The 22,810-nt window shown below is 39.6% G+C and overlaps 1 protein-coding gene and 1 pseudogene across 1 annotated transcript in view; one reads left to right on the forward strand and one right to left on the reverse strand.

The window, feature by feature from the left end:
• frem2a (FRAS1 related extracellular matrix 2a) overlaps window positions 1-22,810 on the forward strand; it is a 301,376-nt gene that overhangs the window by 257,704 nt on the left and 20,862 nt on the right. Inside the window, 3 exon segments of the mRNA XM_034178287.1 lie at window positions 2,225-2,528; window positions 7,448-7,579; window positions 7,851-8,182. Of these exon segments, the coding sequence (XP_034034178.1) occupies window positions 2,225-2,528; window positions 7,448-7,579; window positions 7,851-8,182 (768 nt within the window).
• On the reverse strand, window positions 13,998-16,096 carry LOC117516536 (annotated as a pseudogene).

Raw genomic sequence — 22,810 nt, forward strand, 5'->3', positions numbered from 1 at the left:
TGTGTGCCAAATTATATGTTCTTATTTATGTTGTGAGAAACAACAGCTCATACACAGTCATTTGTGCAGAGTAAAATATACTCTACTGGGATAACATTTGGTCCCAGTCCAAATAGAGTTAAATATACTCTATCACAGTGTAAAATCAACTCCATCATGCTGTGAATGACCTATCGGTGTAGACAAAACTTGATTTGACAAGAGGGTAGAGCTAATTTCACTGTATAATAGAGTGTCATCAGTCTATAAATGGCCAGAACTGTTAATACCATTATTAAGGTCCAGTGTTGATTCACTTTAATAATTTTCTGGGTTTGTAACTCTTGGTGCATTTGTAGATATTCTGTTCCTTTCTGGATAAGTGGACTGAGGCAGTCAAACACTTCTTACACCTTCTAAAACCTGTGCCAATTACACTGCAGGATGACAACAATATTTCAATGCCTCTCCAGGAAATTGGTGTCTGAACATTTCAGAGAGGCACATGCTGTATTAATCCACAGCAACCACAAATCAAAAACTAGAACACTGCACTCATACAGCACAAACCCCCACCAGCACTAGTTTCCAAATGCACAAAAAGTTTACCTTGAAAAAAATTTTCAAGGTCAAAGTCCTGTTAGAAGAGGTTTTTCATAAGCTAATTTAGATGTGATGAAATGTCAGGAGTATGTATTTTGTTCATGCACTTGAATCAAAGTTTTTTGTGGTGATGTCAGGTTGTTTTTTGTTGTTGTTTGTTTGTTGGTGTTTTTTTTTTTTTTTTTTTGCTTTGTTTTTTTACTTTTTTGGTTTCTGAATTCTTTTTCAGATAATTTTCACAGAACATTGGTTGAAAGGTGCTGCAAAGAGGAATAGGCAAAACTGCCCAAAGATAGGTGCACCAAGCGTTTGGCATCATATTCAAAGAAACAAAGGTGCCTCAACAAAGTCTTGAGTAAAGGGTGTGAATACTTCTGTACATGTGATTTCTTAGTTTTTTATTTTTTAATAAATTTACAGAAATTATATATAAAAAAAACATTTTCTTTTTGTCATTATGGGGTTTTGTGAGTAGAACTTTGAGGGAACAAATGAAATTATCCATTTTAGAATAAGGCTGTACCAAATCAATGCACCAAGCAGGTTTGTGTACCAGGACACTGTTGACTTTTCAGGTATTGATTGCATGAGTTGTTGCTCTTTCATGAATATATATATTGTGACAAGTTATTTAAATCCAGTACACAACTGGCAGTTAATGATTGACCAGTTCAAACAATTTCAACGTGGTTTAAATGTAGCTTCAACCAGTATATAGAGTACAAACCAAAAGGTCAGGCCAGGTAGCAACCACCCAGGCAGACAACTGGTCCATTCCCACCTACCAAACATTATCAACTGTCTGCTATAACCAGGTGATATGTTAGTGTACCTCTTCAAATCTGGACACTCCTCGTTCAGCCTCTGAAGGGCTGCAAACAGGGTACCCATTGATTCCACATAGATCACAGCATTTTAATGCTAATGAATAGAAATTAAGTATTTTTAGCCAACATTCCTATATTTACTTCACCTTTGCAGTCACTCTTGTCATGACGTAAGTCGACATTGTGTGCTTTTTCTTTAACATATTTGCCTGTACTAATCAGGATTGTCATACTGTGAGACTCCATACTCACATTCTTCTTCAGCCAAAGTCAAACTGTCCTTCTGGAGTGTGTCCTTAAATGACACATTGCACAGTTTAGTGGGTTTTTGTCCACATGCTCATACACAAGAGAATTAGTTGCACTCTTGAATAAATGCTCACTGAGACACTTAAATGGATTTTTGTAGCATGTTATGTCTTTTGCTTCCCAGGTGTGCATTTGGCACTTTGTGCGTATTTGTGTGGTTGCTTCCGTGTGTTGTGGCGGTTTGTGTAGGAGGTCCCCAGACGAGATGAAGTGAAGCAATCTTGTCAAAATTGAAGTGGAAAGTGCAACCTCAGTTTTAAAAATATCTTTTTTTAAAAATATATAAAGAAGAAGAAGAATATTTTGGCCAATCTCTATCATTATCTTTTTAATTCTAAAAAAAGTTGCTGTATGAAGAATCGTTATTAAAAATAAATACTTTAAAAACTCTATTGTATGTTTTCTCATTCTGTACTTCTTTCGTCCTCTGGCTTCTGCCGTGTCCTTCCCATCATTCCACTGTTCCCATCCACCCACCCACTTGTTCTTTTTTATCTATCCTCTAGGCTTGTGACACTAAGTATGCAGACTACGACAAGACTGCCTCTATCTGTGTCAGTGAGCACATCAACAACACCTTGACCCGCTACCGCTGGCTCGTCAGTGCCCCAGCAGGCCATGATGGCGTCCCCAGTCCCATGAGGGAGGTGAACTTTGACACCTTCGTCACGTCCTCTAAGATGATCACACTGGATTCTGTGTACTTTCAGGCAGGCTCCAGAGTCCAGTGTGCTGCAAGAGCCTTTACCTCTGATGGGGATGAGGGTTTAGAGCTCAGCAGCCTCATTGTCACTGTCAGCAACCATGAAGGTGAGAGCAACATGTTGGTCTCTGTGTCTTATCATTTTTGCAGAGAAACAATAAAAATGATATTTGAGTCACCAGGCATCATTTAAACTGGAGACTGGCACTGTTGTTTTTGTGGCCATATTGTATTTTTAATGCACAAAGTTTTTTGTTTTGTTTTTTTTACTTTGGTGACTATCATCATATAGTTTTCAGCTCTTAAAGATTTCAGCAGTTTACAAGAGCAAACAGAGATTTCTGTCGTCCACCAATCCGGATCCGGATCACCTCCAAAATTCAGCGGAGTCTTCCGTGCCCTAATATCTATCTGTGGTGCAAATTTGGTGGGAATCCGTGAAGTAGTTTTGACATGATCCTTTAAAACCTATATGAAGTGTAGTCTTGATCCAGAATCCGGATCCGGATCGCCTCCAAAATTTCATGGAGTCTTCCATGGCCTAATATCTATCTGTGATGCAAATTTGGTGGAATCCGTGAAATAGTTTTGACGTAATCCTTCAAAGCCTATATACAGTGAAATCTTGATCCAGAATCTGGATCCAGATCCGGATCACCTCCTAAAGTTAATGGAATCTTCCATGGTCAAATATCAATCTGTTGACAAAATTTCATCAAAATCTGTGCAGTAGTTTTGACGTAATCCTGCTAACAGACAAACAGACAGCCTATATAAAGCGAAGTCTTGATTCAGAATCTGGATCCAAATCACCTCCAAAATTTAATGGAGTCTTCCATGGCCTAATATATATCTGTGGTGAAAATTTCATCAGAATCCGTGCAGTAGTTTTGACATAATCTTGCTGACAGACAGACAGACAAATAAACACTGATGATTTTATTATGTCCTTGATGGAAGTAATAATGAATTTTGTTTGAGACCAAAAACAGACTGATTTAGATAATTCATCATGATATTCAAAACTCAGTGTGATACACCAAGACAATACCTTATTACAAACACCATTTTTTTCTGCTTACAACAACCACAAAGCAGAACAGCAGTTGGAGAGCCTAATAATCCACTCTTCCATTTGTTACAGTAGAGTAAAAGAATTAATGTCTCTCCCTATAATAACCACACAAATAGTACCAGTACTGCTGTTATTAATATGCATATGTCGCCGACATGAACGAGCGAAGTTCGTCAGCATGTCACCATGTCACCATGTCATTTAGGTTCTTCAGACTTTATTTTGAGTAAATGCTTCAGGGAAGCATGAGCATGGCAAAAACCTTTCAGCCACCCCCACCCCCTGACTTTTTAAGCATTTTTCTTTATTTTCCTCTCACATGCCTGGAAAAGCTCCTCACCATCTAACCATGTCCTTTAGGTCCTTCAGACTTTTTTCAGTAAAATGGTTCTTGGGAGCATGAGCATGACTGTCAAATCAACTTTTTGGCTTTGCAAATGGCTTTTTTGTGTGTGTGCAATGAATGTATACATTATACAAGTTTCACTTTTTTAATGGAATTACAACCTTATTTCTTTTTCAAATTCTCCCATTTTTTGCATCCAGCCTTATTTCCTTTAGAAATTTCCTTGACAAATAATATCAGTCTATTAGGACGTCAGGTTATGTGTTACACATATACATGTGTGTGTATATATTTTCCAACTTATTCCCATTGATGAAACTTTTCATTTTCTGCCTGAAATCTTCTTAGATGAGTGTGTTCAGGGCTCCGTTTGTTTACAAAATACACACACGTTACAGACCTTGAAATCCAACAGCAGGGATTGATATTATCCAAAGATTTATGAACATACAAATTAACGTGCTTACACTTTATCATGATTTTCTCCGTTGTGAGATATAAAAGTGTCTTATCGTAGCGTTCGTGTGTATGTGCATTATAACGCAGCGCACGAGCGACGTTACGATATTCTTCAGAACGACAACATACACAACATGCATCCAGCAGCAGACACGCTGCTGTCATAGACAACTGCCTGTAAAGTTTTTTGGCAAGTTATAACCTTCTAAACAGCGTAATTTGTAATGAAAGCCGCTTCATTTGTGTGGCTCTTTCGGCGCCATGTTTGTTTTTTCAGAAACAGCAGTAAGCTCCTCCTACCCCTCCAAACGGAGGGATTTGTAGCCCTTCGCCTTCCCCTCCGCCTCGCTCCAAAAAGAGGCACTTTTACCCAGAATCCTTTGCGATCTGTCTGTTTGTTACAAAACCTCAGAATTAGTGCATTACTCAACATTAAAAGATATATGTTATATTTTAACTTTGTACAAATGACATAATTGACATTAATGGAGTTATTCTATCATTATTAATGTTATTTATAATCAAAACCATAAGTCAGCATGACTTTATTTTTCAAGACCTGCGCCTGACCGGAGTGTTATAATTGACAGAGAGTTGGCTTTATGGTTGATCTCAGAGTGCCTCTGTGCTGGGAGCTCTGTAGTAAACAAGAGCTTCCAGCAGAGGCAGAATCTTGAAAGAAAAGTGTGGTCTCAATGTTGGGGTGTGTTTTTATTTTTAATATTATTGTAAGCTATTAAATTTGTTCTACTACTAGTTGTAGATGTGTCAGAAGTAATATTGGAATTTATCTGTTATTGGTTATCTGTAACTTCCGATACATTTTGGGGTGGTTTATTGTTTTATCTTTATTGAAAATAACTTTTCAGTTATCTGATTATCTGTTATCAAAGTTAATTTTTTGGTTATCTGTGCCCACCACTGCTGCCACTTTAAGCATTTTTTTTTTATGTAGATGCAAATTAATATTCAAAGTGTTCAGCTAGTTGACAGTTGGGCTGTTACAATATGGCCAAATTATCGTATCTCAATATTGTCATATAAATTGTCATGGAAATGTCACATATACATGCTGTCCATATTCTTGAGCTGCTTAGGTGTATAGGGAGAGTTCCCATGGGATAAAAAAGCTTTGCAACCTACCATCCCTGGTTCTCAAGACCAGGCACCTAATTCGCTCTACTCTCTCTCTCTCTTTTTTTTTTTTTTTTTTAAAGATATTTATGTGTACCTTAGTAAACACTAGTAGAGTTCCACTTTAGATTTGGAATATATAACAGAAAATATACCTTACTGAATTTTCATATCAATATGATATACAATATGACTGTGATTTGACACAAAGTGCAGCAACAGTGAAAATTAAACATTCTTAAACAAAACAGTAATAACACCACACTCATTTTGCACTCATCATAAGGTTAGGATATTGTGCCCTCCAAAAGTATTGGAACATTTGGAATTGCACACATTTTAATTTGTTTGTCATTTTAAATACACCAATACAAAAAATAAAGAATAAAATTTTCTAAAATTATCTTCCTCAAACTCAAACTGAAAGCAAATCTCTAAAACTTGATAAAACCTGTAAATAATAATCAATTTATTGCCAGTTTTCTTCAGACAAGTCAGGGGATGGAAACATGAACATTTCAAAGTCACTGAATATGTCTTGGACTTTATTTACATCAATTATGAAGAAATACAAAAGTTTCTTTCACCAAAACATCAAATCTAGGCTTTCATCTCAAATGTACTTTCTGTCAAATTGTAGCTGAACTTTCAGGTCTTCTTTTTAAGAAAATCCTCCTCTACACCACTTCATCAGGAAGCTGGGTTTTATATTTTTAATTAATTTATATCAAGGTGTAGAGATTTGCATTCAGTTTGAGTTTATGAAGATATTTTTAGAAAAAAATGTATCTGAAATGGAATAAACAAATTAAAATGTGTGAAATACCAAGTGTTCCAATAGTTTTGAGGGCACCTGAGAAACACTGAGGAGCAGCATCTTACATCTCATATATAGTACAGCAGATAAGATAATATGTAGAGTGGAATCCTGCAAATGGTGATACAAACATCAAATTTGGTACAAATAAGCCATAGACATTGTTGTTGTTGTCCATTTGGCTGCTCCCGTTTTGTAACTCTTTTAAAAAAAAACTGATTGGCCACTTAAATTTTCAATGGGCAGACAGGTCGGGGTCAATTGAAGAATTACACAGGGGTCAAAATTAAAATATGCTCCAATCATATAGAAACCTACACCACATTATTTGCCTGATCATAAAGATTCCAAAAAAGGTATCGTTTGGACAATCTGTGACTGAATGTTATGGAGTTATGAGGTAAAAGCAGCAAGAATGGTGACAAAGGTTAGTTTCTGTTTGTACAGGGGTCAGAAGTTAAAGTTGCTCCATTAATTTTGCTCCAGCTGTATTTGTGCTGAATTTGATGCTTGTATCACCATTTGAAGGATTGTTTCAGTTATCTGCTGCACGAATAAGCCAAAAGAGCATGAACCAGCTGCTGTCTGTTAGCTTAAACGTGTATATAAGGCAACCCGAATTAAAGGAGAAATGCTGCTTTTAACAACCTGGACCTCATTTCTGGCATGAAATACGGTTGTTTATTCACCAATATACATTTGGTGTGATTAAAAGTCCATAGTTCAAACGACATGTTCAGTTCAAATCTGAAGCAAACATTTTTCTTCTTCTACTAAGGTGGATTAGAATTTTTTTGTGGTACACAGCACCAACTACTAGACAGGAAGAACCTAGCAGTCGATGTGACTCACTGATTTGAAAATGCAGGTCTTTTAACCAGACGTGTGGTGCTGTGACATGTCAATCATCTGTGTCCAATCAGATTTCAGGGGAGTCTAGTCAGACCCTGGCCTCCGCTCTAGCTCCACCCTGATTCACTGTGACTGAAAAGGGAACACGCAAACTTCACACAGGAAGGCCACAGGTGGGAATTGATCCCACGACTTTCTTACTGTGAGGCAACAGTGCTAACCACTATTCCACCATGCTGCCCTGTATACTATATATGGTGTCATAAAACTAACAAAACTGATTTATTTTTTTCCTTTTTTTGTGCATTGCAAGCTTAAACTCTCTACCTCCTGTTGTGTAAAGGGATGTGCCAGCCGCTTAAGATGGGGACGGTTGGTGCTGAACCTTTCTCCGCCAAGCTGCGTTACACTGGAACAGATGACCCGAATCACCCAAACCTCATCAAAGTGACTGTCACCATGCCGCACGTAGATGGTGGGTAGGAGCCGGAGGCAGAACTCATGTCACAGATGATTTGAAGTGCAATGCAGTGTGTGTAATCTTCACATCTTGGAAGCCCATGTCACCATATTGAACCTGCTTTGAATCCTCCAGCACAACCTCGACTTAATATTCCCATCCAGGCTCCTTCTGCCTCATCTCCTCCAGGATCCATTCATAATCATTTTTCCTGTTGCTCACATCTTCATTCCTTTATGTTTCATTGAAGATGTCAGATGTCCCAGTGTCCCTTTCTGCCTTGCAGGCATGCTTCCGATCATTTCCACACAGCCTCTCGTCAACTTTGAGCTGACTCTCAGTCCTGATGGACCGCGGGTTGGAAACCATCGCTGCTCCAACCTGCTTGACTACAATGAGGTCACCACAGGCCACGGCTTCATCACCGCCTCAACGCGCATCCCGGAGAGCACAGGGGACACAGCGCCGTATCAATTCAGCAGTTCTCTGCGGGGCAAAAACACATTGCGGTTCTACAGGAATCTCAACCTGGAGGTGTGTCTCTGGGAGTTCAACAGCTACTACGACATGTCTGAACTGCTCACCGACTGCGGAGGCACTATAGCAACTGATGGACAGGTGTGTGTTGTGCATGTGCTTCTGTGTACATTGTACAGTCAGTTTGACAAGTATTTGGATAGCAAACAGTTTTTGTAATTTTGCCTCTGTACCCCACCACAGTGGAGTTGAAATGAAAAATCAAAATGTGCTTGAAGTATTCATTGACTGTATTACAAAAATATTGCATGAAACATTGAGGATGCATGGCCATTTGTACATATAGTGCTTCCATTTTCAGAATGTTTCATAAATCCTTGTGGCAATCCCTCAGTGGCGAGGAGGATTGTCTCTTGATTGATTCCTGGACAGGCAGGTAGACGTGAAGATGACTGAAGAGGCCCAGTCTTGGCGCACACTGATTTGTACAGATGTTGCACATAGTTGTTGCAGAAAGCTTCTGCCATTGAGGATTTTGCTCTCTCTTCTTCCTCTTGTCCTCTGTGTTGTTTGTCCTTATTTTATTAAAGGCTTCCACTCCCATGTGGGTCATTGCATGCCAACTGGCTCGGCCCCTCACGTGTTCTTCCCAGGTCTTCCAGTTCTTAAAGTTGTGCTTCAGGAGTACCTTGTAGCATTTCTTTTGCCCTCCTCTGGGCCATTTTCCTTAGCTCAGCTGAGAGTAAAAAATCTGCTTTGGAAGTCGTCCGTCATTCATGCTAACGATGTGACCCAGCCACCAAAGCTGGTTCTTGATGATGACACTCTGTACTCCGGAGCTTGGCTTCAGCCAGGACACCGATGCTGGTATTGTAGTCTTCCCACCTGATGCGGAGGATACTCCTCATTGGTGGAATCACTCAAGGATCTTTAGGTGGAGGCAGTAGCGAGTCCTGGTCCCGGTTTCAGAGAGCAGTCTAATTTTTTAGTCTACCAAACTTACTTAGTTGGTTAAGGTTAGTCGCCAAACATTAGCTGTCTAATCTCCATTTCACATAAACGGCTAAAATTGTAGATTAGCCGTCTCACCATTAGTTGGTGATTTTCACGGGCATAAGCAGTCTCGTGAGTGCCGTTGCCAAGAAACACCTCCAATGCACAAGAGTTTTGTTTGCTTCCGGGTTCATTATCTGCTACAACCATGGCCGAGTTCAGCAAATGGTCGTCTTGAAGACATGGATGGTGTCGATAACCTGCTAAAAGGTCCCACAGGCATAAAACGTAAGCGCAATCAAAACATGAAGAAGGGCTGGCAGGGCATTGTCCCTCCTCATTTGGTGGTTGATGGCTGGAGCTATCATGTCCACGATGAAGAGGATTGTAGGGGGGGCAAGCGGTATTGCTGTTGAACCTCTGTGTCCATAAACATCTCCAATGAATTATTCTGGTCCTGAAACTCCCGCTCCCACCACAAGCCTCTCCTCCCTTCCTGCTCCATCAAGTGGTGGTCCATGACAGCCGCCATTCTTGAAGTTAGACAATAAAGTTTTGTCGACTAAAATAAGACTAGCCTCCTCTGTAGCAGGCTAAAAACTTTAGTCAGCTAACATGAAACTTTAGTCGACTAAACGCTTTGTGCAGTGACTAACGTCACAAGATTAGTCGACTAAAGAAACCAGGCGCAGTTCTCACATCTGTACAACAGGGTTGGCAAGACAACAGTTTTGTATTGGACAAACTAAATATAAGTATTTTTGTAATTACAAATCATCACTTTTACTACTAGTATTCTTGAGACAAGTCAGATGGAGACATGAACATTATCAAGTCCCCAAATGTGTTTTGGAGTTAATTTACAATAGTCACTAAGAAGTACAAGCAGTATGGTACTGTATGGTAAATCTGTGTGGCACAGGCAGTTCTCAAAATCAGAAAGCCAATAAGGAAGCCACCAAGACAAGGAGTTATAGACTTCTGTGGCTGTGATTGGAGAAATTGTGCATGAGGCAGCTTTTGGATGTTGCAGTACCTGTTATACAATTTCATGGTAGATGGTATTCTTAAAAAGAAGCTATGGAAATTAGAGCAACACTTTGCCATCTAGACATGAGCCTAGATCTGTTATGTGCATATAGGTAAGCGGACCATCATGTGGTCGGAAAAACAAAAATATAATGCAATGCCAAAATAGCCTGGGCTGTATGGGCATGTAATCAATGAAAGACTGTGTAGAAAGAATGTGACCTTTTGACCCCTTAGAATAGGTCAAGGTTAGCCATCTTTGAACTTGTCCAAGGTCTGTGTCCCAAGAATGGTCCTTGTGAATTTGAAGACCCTGGCAGTAATAGGACTGGACTTATGCTGAGCACAGACAGACAGACAGACAGACAGACAGACAGCTGTTCGAACAGACGCAAAGTCTTTGCAATACCCAATGGTCATATTTTGGCCTTGGATAACAAAACAAAACAAAAATGGTGAAAGGGTGAATACAGTGACTCACAGTTGTAGCCTATTTTACTGGGACTCTGCTGTTCTCCTCTCAGTTGCTTTTTTATCCATCGATGATTGTAATCACTGGATTCTGTGTGAAATGCAGGTTTATTGTCCTGGTGAGCTGTTTTAAAAATAACAGCAGAAAGCAGAGTTGCACTGAAATCAACGTGTGAGCAGGTAAAAGTGTGTTCACATGAATGCAGCAACATATTAAAAGCAGACAGCCTGTGCTAAAACACTGAACAAAAAATGTAATGCTTATTAAATGCAATTATTTGATATATGTTAAAGTATAAAAATAAAACTGTGCAAATGATGAAAAATGGTGCATCATGAAAACATTGTGCATGATCCATTTCTGCACTGCAAAGTGTATTTTGTTGTGTGTGTGATGTAGCAATTTTTCACTTTGCGTATGATTTTTTCTGATTTTGGAATACAGCAATAATCCATTGAGAAAGTGTGTGTGTGTGTGTGTGTGAGGAGGAGCGTGGGGGTGTATTTCTGTCACATATGTCACAGAGGTCATAAACAAGCTTTGTTAGTCATAAATTCTGCTTAAATCATCACAATATCTGTGAAAACACTCAAATGCAGGGGTGGTGGCCAAGTGGTTAGTGCACTTGGTTTCAGCGCTGAAGGTGCCCGGTTCAAACCCCATCCCTGCCCATTTCTCAGTGTAACGTGAAGTTGCATCAGGGACAGTATCTGACATAAAATTTGTACCAAAACAACATACATTTGAAAATCTGGATGAAAAACATAATGAATCAAACATCTTTACACCATTTTAAACCTGGAAGAGCTTCGTGTGGCTGTTAATTAATGACTGTTAAAGCTGAACCAGCATTTCAGAGCTACTAGTTCACACACAGAGACCTTTATATCAATGACAGTTATTAAAGTAAGTTACTTTTGCAACAAAAGCATTTAACAGGTATTTCACTTACATGTGGAGCTGAGCAGCAGGAAACATTAATAATACTGTTTTCACATCAGACAACTTAAAATAATCCATGCACTTTGCATGTGCTTGATTTTTCTTTCACCCAATTTCAAACAAATACTTAGGATCTGGTCCTGTTTAAACCGTGCATAAAAAAAGTGTCCAAAGGCGCACATCCAAACCCGTTGCTGCTCCCAAAAACACTATTTACTGACCACGTCAGTGGCATCAATCTAAAACAGATTAATTTTGATTTTAAAAAATTGATGCATTATAGGCATTGTAATTAATTTATCAACCAACCAACTTTATTTGTTAAGTGTAGTGTTTACAAAATAGTTAGCTGACATTTTTCAAGGGTGGTAATAAATTAAGCAAAGCTTGTTTAATGAGTTGGAACATCGTGTGAGTCCAGAAGGTTTTTAGGACCATAGACCTCAATGATTTTTAGAAGAGGAACTCAATGCTTTTATTTCTTGTTAATTATGTATTTTTTTAATGTTAGTTCACTGTCTTAATGTATTTATGAATTGTTTAAGTTGTTGTTATCATATACACACTATTATTATTTTATTTTATTATTATTAGTAATAATAATATTTTATTATTCTATTTTGTCATTTCACTTTCTTATGTCATCCATGTATTTTAACGTATTTACAATCATATGTATTTACATTGAACATACTAAATAAGGTCACGTACTCACACTTTTAATATAAAGATGATTTAATGCCACCTGCTGGGATGGTGTGTGAGTCCAGAATGTAGTTTGCAATGTCCATTGTTCAGTGTTGTTAGCTAATATCCATAGCTTCTCCAAAATATTAGTCCTATCAATGTTACATAATGGCGGCGTTCATCCTTGACCCAAAATACATAAACATATCAAACAGCAAATGTCAGCTGTCCCAAGTTTCTCTGTGATTTAAGTTACATGCACGCACGCACGGAGAGCTTTTTGTCTTTTCCGCATTCTGCCACAAACAGGTGCTTCTAATTTTAGACATGCAGAAACAGAGACGGTGGCAGCAGACATCAAAGGCAGTACACTTGTCACTCATGGTAAGAGCAACATGATACTTTACTAAATTGACTGAACCAATTGAACTACAAAAACACAGCTAGTCAATCACTCCAGATGTGTTCTCAGTTTACCAAAACAGCGTTTTCAGTTTTGGAAGTTGTTATTTCTCACTAGCTTTTACATAATATATGAGAAACATATTAGATTTGCACAGAAACGCAACGGTTTTGGAGCGGATTCTGCCATGTTGGATTAGCAGCCAGAGAGAGACCAGTGATGTCACGGTGCCTCTCTATTCTATCTGGCTGTCACCCCCCCCCCCCCCCCCCAAAAAAAATGGGTTTGCATGATTCATAGCATAAAAATAGGAAACAGAATGTGACATTTTAATCTCTTAAAATAGTTCTTAAAAAAGGTCAAGGGTAGCCATCTTTGAACTTGTCCTAGGTCTGTGTCCCAAGAATGTTCCCTGTGAATTTGAAGACCCTGGTAGTAACAGAACTGGACTTATGCTGAGCACAGACAGATGGACGAATGCAAAGCCTTCGCAATACCTGATGGCCATGGGTAAAATTAATCATAGTAAGACATAACAATTCACATAAGACACAAAATTGTAAACAAAAAGGCAACTAAAATTATTAAACGCCATAACACATTAACTTAACCACTAACTTGTCATCAACAGCTTACTTCAGTTAAGGGTCACGGGGGGCTGGAGCCTATCCCAGATGTCCTAGGGCATGAGGCGGGGTACATGCTGGACAGGACGCCAGTCTGTGACAGGGCCAGATATAGACAAACACATTCACACCCACACGCACGGACGATTTAAAGTTCCAGTCCACTGAACCTGCATGTGTTTGGATGTGGGAAGAAGCCGGAGCACCCGGAGAGAACCCACTCAAACAAGGGGAGAACATGCAAACTCCACACAGAAAGGCCACAGGTGGGAATCGATCCCATGACCTTCTTGCTGAGAGGCAACAGTGCTAACCACTAATCCACCATGCTGCCCGTAACCTAAATTAACATGTTTTGTTGACAGCCCAAATAGTAAATGGTAAATGGACTGCATTTATATAGCGGTTTTCCATCTGCATCAGACCCTCAAAGCACTTTACAATAATGCTTCATATTCACCCCGATGTGAGGGTGCTGCCATACAAGGTACCCACTACACACTGGGAGCAAGTAGGGGATTAAGGATCTTGGCCCAGTGCTTAACCACTAGACCATCACCTCCCCTCAAATAGTAGAATTAGGACATTTTTCTATGGAGGAATTTTTGATGATGGTGGTGACAAAATGTTTAGAATGTTTAGAAATGTATCCAATCGGATTTTTTTCTTTGCTGTTTTTATTCTCTTTTAAGAGTAAAAATCATTTTGTAATTTTCATTCCTTCATGTTTTGTTACAATTTCATAAATGATCAAACTGCAATAAAAAAGAAAAATCGGATTTTAAGACATATTTTTCTCACAATTTAGCCTGTGGAGACATTTCGTGAACACTGTGTGACCAGCCCCAGTGCATCCAGCACCTTTTCCCAGGCGAGGCTGAAGCTAAAACCCCTGTGGCTGCCGTTATGAACCGGGGGCACCCTGCAGCCCTCCATCAGTGCCACCTCCTTCTCCACCCTCGGGTTCATCCTGCCTGGCCTCAGACTGAGCATTCACTGAGAACTTTGGCTTTTCTCATTGATGGCTCCAGTTTGATGCAGTTCTCCATGAATGTCTTCATGTCCTTTAAATCCACCTGTAGACTCCAGTCCCCGTGCTGCTGTGTACCACCTACAGTGATGCTGTGCACGCCAGGAAAAATATAGCTTAATCCATTTCCATCTCTAATGAAGTGCTTCAGCCAGTGGGCCTCAACTTTGAGGACCTGGTCCCTGACAGGGTACACTTCAGAGTCACCCACCAGTGTTCTAGATCCCAGGCTGGAGCAGTTGACAATGATGTCATAGCTTGTGCTTAATTCCTGAAGACTGTTGACTTTCCTCTGTACAACCTGGCCTCCAACATTTTGGAACCTCTTCTCCAGCCATGGCAGGTAGCTGGAACATTCACTTTTTAAGGTGGTAAAGGCCCCACTTGTAGTCTGGCAACCGTTTCATTTCCTCATCAGTCATAAATCGAAAGCCAAACACAATATCAGACCAGAAGGGTTTCTTCAGAGCTGGAGCTTCTTTAAAAACTCTCCAGCCAGAGCTCAGCAGCACTCCAGCTTCTGGTGAGTGTTCAGACTGTGCGATGGCCAAGAGGTGATCAAAACTGCTCTGGAACCAATGCTTTTGTTGTTCCAAGGGGACATCTGGAAACTGTTGAAAAGCCATAATCCCAGCAGCGATATTGCTGGTGGTGTCCGGGCTGAACTTCTCAGCCAGAAGAGTCACAGAACAGGATGGAAGAGCCTCGGAGATGCAGACAGCAGTGGAGAAGCCGACCACACCTCCTCTAATAACTGCAACCTTAACATTTTTTATTCTGCGATAATCCACTGACTTTTTCGCAGTAGTACCTCACAAGCTGTCACGCTGTCGAAAAAAAAAAAAATCTTTCTGTCCCACTGCACTGTGAAGCTGTTTCTAGTGTGGCAAAAGACAAAAGCTGGACTATGCATGCAGTTTCTTCAGGCACAGCCACAGAAGCCTCTCAATCCTTTAGACTTGTCATGAAAAGTCAGTAAGGTATATCTTCTATTATACATTCCAAATCTAAGGTGGAACCCTACTAGTGTATACTAAGGTACACCCAAATAAAAAAAGGTACCTGGTCTTGAGAACCAGGGATGGTAGGTTGAAAAGCTTTTTTATCCCATGGGAACTCTCCCTACCCACCTAAGTGGCTCAAGAAAATGGACAGCATGTATACAAGTGATATTTACACAATTAGGGCAGTAAACAACATATACAAGAAATATAGTTACTACATAATATTACACGAGTTAGCTCCTGAATCCTAAATGTTCATACAGGAGAAGATTAGAGTATACATCTACCTAGGCTAGATTATAGCTAGTAGGCTAAGCTATAAATCTGGTTATGTTATTATAGAGACAGAAGCTATGATGTAATATGTTTTCAGTTTCTATGTAAAGTTCACCCTGCTAGCTAGGTTATGGATTGCTACTATAGGAAGACAAATTCCATACTCTACATGCTTTCTAATGGAAAACCCAAACTTGGATACTGTATACTGATATCTATTAAAGAACCCTTTAAACTGAAAAACCATTAAAAATCTACACCATGTAAAATAAAAGTGCAAATCCCAAAAGCAGGCTAACTGTAGCCAAATGAGCTAGCGTCAATTTAGCCGTTAACTAGCCTAGTGCACCAAAGCTGAACAAAGCCGGTAACAGGCGTATAAACCACAATAGCGTCGCTTCACTCTACAATAATGGTCGTAACAACAAATACATATAACAACAAATGCAAAAAAAGGTGTGTATTAACGTTAGCTTCCCAAACAGAACCAGCTATGTTGTTAGCTATGACGAATGGTGCTGCAGCCGGCTCCATAAGCTAATGTTAGCTGCTAGGTTTAGCTAATTGTACCCCACTCCTCCCTGTTCCTTCATCCCTGCATCCTGTACATGGCATCACTAATACAATAATATTTTAAAAAGAACACCATAAAGCGTGCTGAAATGTATGATATAAGTACCGCAGTGAAAGGATGCTGAGGTGGAACAGATCCTGGCTAAGGAGAGCTAAGGGGATGTCATGCACGTCTTTTTGACTTCCTTCCCTTGTCTCCTTTTTGCACAATCACACAGTTTTTGACAAGTACCTACTCCAGGCAGATTTATCATACAGTAATGTGATGCAGTGACTTGGAAATGTTCATGTATCCATCACTGACTTGTCTAAAGAAAACTAGCTGAAAAAATGATTTGCATAAAAAAAAAATAAAGATATTTAGTTTATCTAATTACTTACAGGCTCTGAAAATGGATGGACTATATATAGCTTTAGACAACCCGCCTCTGCCTGAAGAACGGCACCACATCGCTTTACCTATGTTTTACATCTCATCCTCTGCCTGTGCTGTCTTGGTACCCCAGTGTGTCGCTGACAACCTTTTCGTGTGCGTGCAGATGCATGCACATCTGACCTTGTTCTCCTCACTGCTGCTGTCAACGTAGGCCTTAAAGCTTAGATTCAGAAGACAAACATGACTTTATTTGGAAATGTGTCTTGAGTTTTCCCTTTTTCTTTTTCGTTTGAAGGATTTCAGCTCATCAGATGTTGCTTTAGTGATCTGTTGTCAGTTAAACTTTAACAGCTGTGGTTGCATCATTGCAGATGATGTTGCAGTTGTTGGATACTGTGGATTTTGTTGTGAATTAGGAGTCAGATCCTCCATCCCCTGCTTGTGGCCTGCTGCTCTTTTATGTTCTCCTCCTCTTTGATCTGTGAGCTGTGTTCTGCAGATCAGGCTGTTGAGCATCTGCACATCTTGCGATGAAGCTTTGGAGAGAAACTGACTTGTTTGTCAGATTAACAACTGCCTGCACAAACATTTTCAGAGATGCGTTCCATTTGGTTCATGAAGATCGTTTTGTCTTTCTCCAGCCAACCGAGGATTGTCAAAAAGAGAAGAAAACACAACTAACCTTGAAACCTCACTCGATGCATAAATCAAAGAGTGTTAAAAGCATGCAATAATTTAGCTACCTCTGCAGAGTCAAGTGCAAAAGTTCATTTTTTAAAAATAAAGCACTGTTTCATTCCGTTACAGCCAAAGGGCTTCAGTTTTTTATTAAAAATTAGTTTCTTTCATTTCATTCACCTCAAAAAAGTACACAAATTCTGAAACAAAAATGTTTTCTGGTTTTCATATTTTGCATAAAAATGTTTTTTGTGTCACTTTTATAGTGAAATATGGCTGTGGCATATCAGTATATGCCAACACCATCTGTCTGTGCAAAAATGTGAGGAAAACATTTAGGCATAATAGAAAGATGACAAGTGGCTATCATGTATATATCAATACACATGATAGCCGGTCAGTATAGTCTCTGGGCACGCTCCCAGATATGTTGTCCAGACTTACAGCTTTTCATGAATCAACCCTTGAAAGTGTCCTCCTCATGTCAGCTTGGGCCAGAGACTGGTGTTGACCTACATACCCACATGTTGTTCAAGACTTCAAATGCTGCATAGCAGTTATTTAGCTTGTTGATGAGGTGGGGGTCACTGTTGTTGGCCTGTGTTGTAACCTTGTAGTCTGTTAGGGCCTCTTTGCCCTGTTACATGTGTCTGGGCCGCGCATGCATCCACGTCGAGATGAGCTCCTCGTCATCTAACGACAATATTCTGCTTTAAAAACAACGCGTGTACAAGCAAGTTTTTACTTTTTTAAATTGAAAAGACACATTACTGTATTTTTATGTAAAGACAAAAATTATGCTGGGTGAGCTCAACTTGATGGGTGAGGTGCGCATGCGCAGTTGTGCGGTGGAGAGGACATGTCACCTGTCGAGATGAGCTCCACTACCGAAGAAAACCCACGTATGTTTTGTATTTACATAAAAATACAGTAATAAGTGTTTTTGTCAATTTTAAAAAGTAAATACTTGAAAGTACACACTGTCTTTAAAGCAAAATATTGTCATTAGATGACGGGGAGCTCAGCTTGAGACATGTAACTGACGATTTGCACTACGGGGAGATCAACTTGACAGGGAGGGGGGCTCATCTCGACAGAAAACCTACTCATTTGCAAATGTGTGGACTGGGACAATGCAGATGAAGTGTCTTGTTCAAAGACACAAACAAATAGCATGAATCAAACACAGGTCTAGCTAGATATTGGTTGCCTAAAGGTGCCCTGACACTTGCATGACTTTGATCCGCACACTTGCATGTACACCCCGCCCACTGTGCTCTCAGCTGGACGGCACATTTTGTTCCACTGGCTGCCATGTGCTGTTCACTGGACGCTGCATATACAAAATAAGTATTTCGTTGTGGATTAATCTTTTTCTCTTCGAGTTGGCTGTTGAAAACAGCTCTAATCGCTTCCGGAATCACAGCTGGAACGTTTCTCGCTTGTGCACGCTGAACAAGGTGGAGAAAGCATTTGGAACCATCTAAAAAGGTTATTATTTGTCATGTTTATATTGTAATTGATTTGGTAAAACAATTGCATGTTCTTTCCTTCTTGTGTGCAGCTATAAAAGTACATTTTTGATAGATTTAAGATCTTGTTATAATCATTCAGACGAGCTGCGCTCTGATGCGGTGCGCTGACGCAATCACTCACACGCTGTGTTTTTGACTTGTTTGCGCAATGTTCACTTGAAGTTCACATAAGAAATGCGTGATGGAAATTCTGAACATTTAAAAATTTTCTTTTGCACACATCCATGAAGCCGTGCACAGTTTACAATGAGTTTGAGACAAGTTTATTCTTGTGCACGGCAGAGTGCGTGCAAGTGCGCAGATCAAAGTCGTGCAAGTGTCAGGGTCTTATGCCATGAAAGTACCTGTTTAGCTTAGTCACAAAACAAGTGGTTCGATTTTGGAAAGGAGAAAAGTTACATCCTATACAGGACAAGAGGCTCATCTGAGTGTCCCTTATCCACAGATACCATAGCATGAATCCAATGAGAGTTTATGGCTCACTGGATAGGATGCCATCAGTTACTTTCCCAGCTAAGCTCAGTACCCATTTATAATTGGGTGTAGTGGGATAATTTCAAAGAATTATCTTGTTCAATGACACATATAGGTAGCTTCAGGAAGAACTGAACACCAGTGTTTTGGGAGCCAGCCCAAATCTTTAACCACCCACGGAGAAAGCAGGTCCATTCCCAAAATGTTCTCTAAAATAACCATCTGCAAATCACAGCAAATTGAAACATGGCTTATTACTGTAAGGAGGTCCATATGTAGACTTCTGTTTGTTCAGAGATGTGCCCACTGAGTCCCACCCTGTGAATAACGCCCACTCAGTTTGCACTTCTTTCCTTTTAAAGCAACAAAGAGGAACAGAACATTTTCCAACAAGTTACTCTTGATTTTATGCATCACCTCACCTGTCTCATCACATTTTGGGCTGCAAACTTTAATACCTGATGTCCAGTGACCTATATTAATTTGCTGAAAAGAACTACAATATGACCCCTTTAAAGCATGATTTGCACATTTTCTCTTTCTTGCTTCTCTTCTAGCAGGAGAATAAATAATTGGAAGTCATTTGCATGTTCGAGGCTTTTTCTAACTCGTTAAATGTCATTTAATTCATTGAACCGATGAAGAAATATTGAATTTTCTGTTTCACACTTTCAAGTTGCTGCAGATGAATAAATAAATGTTTTACAGAGAATTTAACATTTGTAGAGGAAACTCTGCTAATTAAAATATTCAGTTCATAACACTTACTGCACTCGTACGTGGTGTTTAAATGTTTTATTGAAAAATTAAATTGGGCAGATTTGTATTGCTATATATAATGAAATGATGAAGAAGGATTTTGAACTTGTAGACATTTTGGTAGCAAGAACATCATCTGCCAAATTGCTTTTCTTGCTTTTTGCTGACAGGTAATCTCCAGTCCAATACTGACTCTGGTAATCGACTGCAGCAAATTGAAACGCATTTTCACTTCAAGTCAAACAACAATAATTCCATGAATTTTCAGTCAGTTTCTATGAGAAACTTTGGCTCTGTCAACCGTGGTGGCATACAGTTCAAACCTTTCAAATGGCACAGGATTGTTGCAGTCATGTGGCTGAGCAGAGACACCCAGTGGTTGGTGCGTAACATGTTAACGGGGACTTCAAATGGTATAGAATTTAAGATGGACAAGTGTTTTTTTAAGAATGTGACAAGCAGCCGGGTTATTTTAAGTGTCTAATACTTAAATGTTGATGACAAAGGTTGGAAATAAAGAGAGATAAAGGTTCATTCAGAATTAAATGGCTCCACAGCTGTTTAATGTGGCTCTCTGTGTAAGAAAATGCCGTCTTGTGGTAAATGGCGGGTTTCTTTTTGGTTACTTGCTGCTCTGTACGTTTTTTAAAGTCCTGAATTGAAAATAGGCTTAATGAAACATGTATTCCAAAGCCATATTTGGAAAAACTGAAATAGAAAAACATTTTCTGCTAGCGTAGGTCACATGATGTACAAAAAGAGTCACATGACATTGTAAAATACATGCAGACACTAAAATAAGACAAATAATCTGAAAGCTAGCCAAATTGTCTTGTGTTATCCAAAAAAAATCTGCCAGAGGAGTAAGAAAATTTTCTTGGTGTCTAGCAAAATGTCTAGACACTAAATAATCAAAATGTGCCTTAAAACTAGGCAGAATTTTTATTTTAATATTAGCCTCTGTGTTAAAATAAGGAAAACAATCTTGTTCCTTTTGCTTGGATGATCGGAAATCATTGCTTTTCCTTGTTACTGGTTAAATAGGGCTTGATATTAGCTAGAAAAACCTAAGAAAAAGTGAGATACATTTTCCCAAAATAAGACTTTGACAAGATTATTTTTTTCTATTTAGACAAAAATTAAGTTAAATGTTCTTTAAACAAGTCTTTTTTTTTTTTTTTTACTTTCTTAGATATCATTTATTGCAGTGAATGACATTATGGTAATATCGGAGCAAAATGACAGTATTCTCCAGGCCTTTCTAATCAATCACCATGATTACTGGAGTTACAGTTCTCACGAGAGCCTCACTGGAATAACAGTTATCATAAAGGACTAAACCCAGCAGTCATGTTACATCACTCAATGGAAATGTTGACAGTTTGCAGTTGTTTCTGTGTAGGCTCTCAGTTGTCCAGGTGGTTTCCATAGTAGAGAAGCTTGAATCTTCGACTGGACTGGGTTGCTTGATCCGAAGACGTTTCGCTTCAAATCGCAGAAGCTTCCTCAGCTAAAATTCTTGCTCTGGTAGTCTGACTTCTGTCTTGACCCTTGTAGAGAAGAACAAACAGAAGCCACATCTTCATCTCCACCTTAAAGACACTAACCACACGTTTGAGGACAAGGAAGTTAAAATCTTAACCAGAGAGAAGAAATGGTTTGAGAGAGGGCTGAAGGAGGCATTGTTTATGAAACAGCTGAAACCCAGCCTTAACTGGGGAGGGGGTCTGAGAAACGCTTTGTCCCCTGTTTACAATGGGGTACTCAGGTCAAAGCAGTTTCAGTCTTTTGTTCATGGTAATGAGTCATTCACATCATCAGGAGAGCTGTCAGGAGAGGCATCAGTCCCATCGTTAGGAGGGACAACTACCCTGTCATTAGGAGGGTGCTAACTAGAGCATGATAGGTGCTAATTAAAGCAATTGTTTAGTCACTAACCAATAGCAGTCTGCCTCTCCGTAGGAGGGGTCTGGTTAGGTTTAAAACTCCAGCTTTTGTGGCTTCTGTTTGTTCATCTCTACAAAGGTCAAGACTGAAGTCAGACTACCAGAGCAAGAATTTTAGATGAGGAAGCTTCTGCGTTTTAAAGCGAAACGTCCTCGCATCAAGCAACCCAGTCCAGTCGAAGATTCAAGCTTCTCTACTAATTTGCAGTTGTGTTTTGTTGACATTCTGGAAATATCACTTAACGTTTGTACAAATCTGTAATGGAAACCCAGCTAGTGTCTGGAGCAATCTGGTTTCATACCCAAGAAACCAATCATTGATTGCATCCTAAGTGTGCGAGTGCTTGTTGAACTTAAGCACAAATGTTGTCAGTGCTTCTTTGCAGCCTATGTTAATTTTTGTAAAGCGTTTGATTCAGTTGACCAGACTGCTCTCTGGGACATCGTGACAATTTAAGGGAACCCTCTGAAGTTGCTGGATGTCATACTCAGCCTATACACAGGTACTTTTAGTCCTCTGCAGAGCAGTTATGGAATCTCTGACTTCTGGTGTTCATCAAGGATGTGCTCTGGCTCCCATACTGCAGGGAGGTGGTGGTCTTGTAGTTAAGTGTTGGGCTTCAAACCAGATGATCCATGATTCAAAATCCAGCCTGAGCGGAAAATCCCAAAGGTCCATTGGGCAAGGTCCTTAATCCCCTAGTTTCTCCAGTGCATAGTGAGCGCCTGTGTGTGAGTGTGTGTGAGTATGAATGGGTGACTGTAAGGCATAATTGTAAAGTGCTTTAAGCTTCTGATGCAGATGGATAAGCACTATATAAATGTAGTCCAGTACTTGCACAGGCTGGGTGTTTGGTCAGAGTTGTGGCAACTATTGTCTTAGGTGCCAGTGTTGGCAAAGAAGTATTTACTAATTTGGCCATGTGGTGTGGTTCTCTGGGCATGATCTATTACACATTGCTGAGT

This window comes from Thalassophryne amazonica, chromosome 9, assembly GCF_902500255.1.
Source record: "Thalassophryne amazonica chromosome 9, fThaAma1.1, whole genome shotgun sequence".
In the NCBI taxonomy this organism is placed as follows: Eukaryota; Metazoa; Chordata; class Actinopteri; order Batrachoidiformes; family Batrachoididae; genus Thalassophryne; species Thalassophryne amazonica.